General features: G+C 40.5%; 1 protein-coding gene across 4 annotated transcripts in view; it reads left to right on the forward strand.

Annotated features, from left to right (window-relative positions):
* Window positions 1-4,369, forward strand: part of CCDC85A (coiled-coil domain containing 85A) — a 178,426-nt gene extending 174,057 nt beyond the window's left edge. For all 4 annotated transcript variants that reach the window (XM_090049852.1, XM_090049861.1, XM_090049868.1 and 1 more), the window contains one exon: window positions 2,380-4,369. In XM_090049852.1, coding sequence (XP_089905978.1) covers window positions 2,380-2,469 — 90 coding nt within the window. In that variant the 3' untranslated portion in view covers window positions 2,470-4,369. The remainder of the gene's footprint in view (window positions 1-2,379) is intronic.
* The last annotated feature ends 1,631 nt before the right edge of the window (window positions 4,370-6,000 follow it).

The following is a 6,000-nucleotide window of genomic DNA, read 5'->3' on the forward strand; positions in this document are numbered from 1 at the left end:
CTAAGGAAATAGTACCTATTGTTCATTGAGTAGAAGAACTATTCCAAGATATGTTTGTATTTGCACAGAAATCAGACAACTAAGTTTTACAGTTCCAAAAATAATGTCTCAGTTGGGCAGTTTTGTTAATGTTTACTTTGATGGAACATATTGGAAATGTGCTAATGAGTAAGAGTTACATTAAATAAATTGCTGGCACATTAAATAAATTGTTGCGAGTCAAGCATTGTAACCATGTATTCTAATTGACATATCTTTTCTGCTAGTATATTACTAGGACAGTTTTTTATTTCCTGCTAACTATTTCTATTCTGATTAGATGGGCTCAAATCCCCCGAATTTGGGTTTAGTGATGAGAACTTGTGTTTTGATATGGGCCCTTCCAGTAAGTTTAGACAAATCTTCACAGGTGTGGTCCCTGAATATGTCCCTCTCCAGCTTGTGTTGTGACTGAGGGGCTCAACTAGGACTCCAAAGAGTCAACAGGTAGTGCAGGGAGGTGGCAGTGGCCACAGGGATGCATTCCAGGCACCACATACCCAGCCAGAGGGGGTGTGGCAGGCCACTAGCTAAAGCTGGGTAGCCCCTGCCCTAGTGTGTAGGGCCCTGGATCCAGCTCTAACACTTGGCTGCTTTCCACTCACTACACTAGTCTGGTGTGATGAGCAGCCACCTCCAGGCAGCTGAGTGGGTAGAGGGCAGCCAGGAGCTAGAGCTGGAGCCTCACATGCTGGGGCAGGAGCCACCTGGCTGCAGCTTTCCCCTTCCCCCGCCTGGCTGTGTATGTGGTGCCTGGTATGCATCCCCATAGCTGCCACTGCTTCCACATGTTACCTGCTGCCTGGAGTGGTGCAGCAGGGGCAGAAGAAGGAGCTGCTGGAGATGGGAGGAGCTGAGCAGAAATAGCAGGAGCAGCCCTACTGGGGATTTGTGTGTACTGGCCAAAGCGGGAGTACGGTATTGACCATCTCAGGTGGGAGCAGGTGGGGCTTGGCCCCATGTAGAGTGTCATGGGTGGCAGCCGCAGACTGGATGGGGAAGGGGGTGGACCATACCTTCACCTTCACTGCACCACCCAAGAAGCTCTGCTGCATGTGCCATCTGCCCCTCCCCCCTGTTCCCCTCCATCCTTGGCTGGCTTCTGGGACTAAGTGTGCAGGCAGGCCCACATATGTGCACACCTCTCCCTTCCTCACCCCCCCATACCACCCACCCAGTACAACCCCACTCCTCATGTCTCCCAACCGCCCCCCCACACACACTATAAAAGAGTAAAACTCTATTTTGAGCTATTATGCAATCACCTCTCTCTCTCTCTCTCTCTCTCTCTCTCTCTCTCTATATATATATATATATATATAAAATTTATTTATTTATGTATTTATTTATATACTCAACTAAAAAAATAAATCAAGAAAAAATACTTTTTGAAATAAAAGTATGTTAAAAATAGATGTTTTATTTTTAGTATGTGATTATTTTGTTTATCTATAATTTGTTAAAATGGTATCTTCTGAAAGATTTTGTGTGTGTGGCCCTCCAGAGCTCACCAAAACTCGTTAAGTGGCCCTCCATCCAAAATAATGGCCCATTCCTGGTCTAGGGCATGCTTGGGTGCTTTCTACTCTCATTTTCAGTTGGTAAATCTTAAAAGTCATGTAGGAATATAGTAAGTGCTTTCCTGGTGTTAGTTTTCTGTATGAGGAGTGTCTTCTGTTGTAACGTGTGCTGTACACTCGCAAATGGGAATGGAAATGAGGACAAGGAAGACTCCTTTCCATATACAGTCCATACGATGAAAATACATGAGAATTCCTGCTAAAATTGTATTTTCATCTGGTCTAGCAAAACACTTAAGCTTATGTAACTTTAAGCACAGGGACACTTCTATTGATTTCCATGAGACTTCCCATTTTCTTAAAGTTAAGCAAAGAATTTCAATAGGTGTTTGACTTTAGGAAAGTTAATAGTCTCACTTAAGTAAACAGATCCACTCACTCCTGTGTTTAAAGTTGAACGTATGGTTAAATTGTTTGTTGGACTAAATCCCATCTTCCTGAAATTGACTTGAGTAGGAGTTTTTTTTTTTCTCTCTGGGAACAAATTATATATATGTGTTTTCATTTTTTGTATTCCAAACATAGTGTCAGAGTGATTCATATGGTGGTACATTATTTTCATTTTTGATCATTGGTTATTTGAAATATGTACTTTCTTTGTTAAGGAAGAATGTGTTGTCCTTCAATGTACTGTTGTCATGCTTTAAGTACTTGCCTCACTCTCTATTTACGGTGCATGGTATGTATAAAGAATATATAATACACCCCCCCCCTTTGTGTTGGATGACAGAATGACATCTTTTTCTATTACCGCCCTTAGGTTGTGTGGAGGAAACTTGGAGATGCTGCAGGCTCGTGCCCTGGAATTAGACAACATTTGTCGGGGAATCAGTATAAAGGACCAATGTAAGAGGACAGGAGCATCGCCTCTCTCTGGAGATACAAAGTTTAAAATGCCAGTGACAGATAAAGAATTTATTCTCTCTACAGTAACTTCTCAGCTGATAACAGGATGTCTACATGCACTACATGTGATTGCTTCTGAAACTAGGACAGACTCTTCATAGAAGCCTTTCAGACGAGAGTTGTGTGTCCCATGTATTCCGTCATTGCAGTCTATTGAATAGCTAAATGCTGCCTCTTGTAATCATGGCGCTGTCATTTATGCATACACTTTAAGAAACATTCAGATATTATAATTCCTACTTAAAACGTAACTGGAGACTCTGCAGGAGATGCACAGAAAAAATGATTTTTTTTAGATACTTAGGGTGAACCTCCAATGAGTTTGAATGACTTTTTCCATTAGATTTACAGGAGTTTTCACCAGGCTGGAGAGACACCAATAAACTGTGCCTTCAGTCTCCACAGTTTTGAGAACATCGGTTGTTTAGTAACTTGCACTTCAGTCTATAAGCTATTAGTTAATGGTGCGTAAGAAATGTTTAGCTGAGCATTTTTTCCTAGAATATTTGTATTTTGAGGTGCTAAAAGACCAGCCAGTAGTGTAGCAAAAACTACAGTACTTGTAGTAAAACACAATTTCTTTCTAAATGAAAGTGAAGATAGAATTCTTTTTCATTCACTTTGGTGCATCTTTTCTGAAGACGTATATGATGAGCACCATTTTAAATGAATGGAACACTTGGCAATCCATATGAAAGATCTCAAACCAAAACCACCATCTGAGGGGTTTTTTTGAAAGTATTTTCCAGGTGTCAGATTGCTAATTTCTTCCATTTAGGTTAGAGACATGCTGGTTTATTTAATAAGACCCATATGAATCTAAAAGATTGCACTGCATTAATTCAAAGCTTTCTTTGCCCACCATAGTGTTCCTTTAGAGAAAAGCTTTATTATACTCAAAGCATGTATTTCATTTTTCTGAGACTAAAAGCTGTTGTTTGGATTGCTGGAATTTTGACCAGGAGGTGCCCTAGATGTGCTAAATTTAATTTTTTTTCTACATGTATAATATTAGATTGTGTGCATTGAAATGCTATGATAGGTATTTTGTGTATATCTAAATGCAATGATAGTTTCTTATATGAATGTGCAACAGGCTTGTGACTGAATGCTGTTGCTTAACTTTTTACTATAGCTGAGCATCAAAAAATAGGAATGCAACAATTCCCAAGTTTTGGGTTTGTTCCTGATTACTAATATTTGAGCCAAAGCTGGTAGTCTCTGTTTCCTGTGGGCTTGTTACATGTTGTATTACTGGTCCGTTGGTAGTGGAATGTTTCTGGGATGCTGTACAACCTTTTTTCCTATGGGCATATGTTGTAAAATTAGCTTAATGTCTTCAGAAAATTGTTATGGATTAATTTGCAACTGTAATTCCATCTATCCTGTTGTTCTTATTTGGTCCCATCTGACATAACTACAAGGCCTCTGATCTCAGGCATAACTCCTGTTGACTCCTTTTCCTTGAGTTAAGACTGCAGAATCTGGCCTTTAATTTTGCTTCTTAAAATGCTTCTTACATACACATACACATCTATATATTTATATATATATATATATATAAACCTAAGCAATGGCTTGTTATGTTTCCATATTACTTTTTCTCATATAAGCAATTCTCATAGTTACACTTAAATTGTTGTATTCCTATATATGAAGAACTGTAAACCAAGTATGTGCACCTGCAGTACCTAGCTGCTGGGGCTAATTTGAAGGACACTGGTCTTTTGACACGACACTTGTGTAAATTTTGATACTGTATTAAAACTATTTTTTTACAGGTCTGCATAATAATTGGGTATCAAGTATCTGTGTTCATCTTAGCAGTGGTAATAAATGATTGAACCTTGCAGTTGTTTGCTTTCTTTTGCTGACAGTTCTTGAAATATCTGAACTATTGTGAGAAGCAAATTCTGTTCACTGAAGAATCTGGACAAGACACTTCCTGCACAGAAGTTCTGTTGCAGTTCTGTTAGATATTTGAATGCCATATCACCCAGGACAGCTATTGGGAGTCCTAGATGTGGAAAAAAAATCAGGCTTCTACACCGGTTTCATGTTTACTTATCTACTTTTATTCCTTAATTTCCACTAATGGAAAACATACTGAACCTACTCTGTCATAGGGTTGGTTTATGCCACATTGCTGGTTCAAAACAGCTGTAATTCTGTAAGAATTTCAGTGAGAGGGAGCTTCTAGAGATATTGAGCCTGCATAGTGGTATCTTTCACACCTACCCTTTTCTGTTGCATATGTGGTGTGGCATTAAGAAAAGAGAGGGCTTCCTTTTGGATGGGTGATTCCAATTTGCCTTGATAATCCCAGTCTGCCATACTGCTGCTTGCTTGGAACTATTGGCAGTGGACTTAATTTAAAGCAGATCTGTTTATACTATGAGTTCAGACTGGTACACATCCAGGTCAATGCTGGAGGAGTCCACAACCTAGGTCTTGCACTGATAGCAGTTGGCCAGAGCTGAGGGTGTAGGCCAGAATATTTGGGCAAATGTCTTATGAGTTTATTTGTTTGTTTTAGTGGTCTTGACTAGAAGATGGAAATTTTAATATATTCACTTCCTTCTGGGAAATGAAAATACTGTAGCTGCATCCTTCCACACTGTAATAAGAACAGAAGAGGAGTGGGAGAGTATGAAACTCCATAGGAAATGTTTCTGGTCAGAGAAACCCCAGCAGAGTAAAATCTCCTCAAAGTTATAGATGGAGCTATTTCTTGGCTCTGTTATTATGATGTACGTTGATAAAGTACCTAAACACACCATTTAACCTTATTCTTTAGTGGAGAAAAGGTGATATTGTTTTGGGGCTAGATCACAGAGATTGGCACTTTGTTTTTCAACAAATTGAGTATCTCCAGTACTGTCTGCTCCCAAAAGGTTGTGGTTGATGGACATGTTTATGAACACTGTAGAAAGTGAGCATGCCCTCTTTAACATTTTGAGCACAGGCTCAGATCTAGTATAAACATGCTCTGCAGAGCAGGAGTCACGTACAGCCTTCTGGTATCTTATACCGACTGAGTCTCCAGAATGTCAATTGCACCAAAGGTTTTTGTGTTCAGTAACATTCCTCTTCACTTGTCACTGTCAAATACCTCCCCAACAAATATCTAGCTACATAGACTCATAGAATCAATGAGTCGGAAGGGACCTAGACAGATCATCTAGTCCGACCCCCTGCCATGGGCAGGAAGGAGCACTGGGGGTGGCAGGGGTCATAAGACCCCAGCCAGGTGCCTATCCAGTCTCCTCTTGAAGATCTCCAGGGAAGGTGAGAGCATCACCTCTCTGGGAAGCCTATTCCAGGCTCTGGCCACCCTTACCGTGAAGTAGTTCTTCCTAATATCTAACCTAAACCTATCCTCCCTCAGCTTGTGGACATTGTTTCTGGCGACCCCAAGGGGGACCCTGGTGAACAGACTTTCCCCGAGTCCCTGCTGCTGGCCCCTGATAAGGTT

The sequence above is a fragment of the Crocodylus siamensis genome, chromosome 1, assembly GCF_052110815.1.
Source record: "Crocodylus siamensis isolate JL-2025a chromosome 1, ASM5211081v1, whole genome shotgun sequence".
NCBI lineage: Eukaryota > Metazoa > Chordata > Crocodylia > Crocodylidae > Crocodylus > Crocodylus siamensis.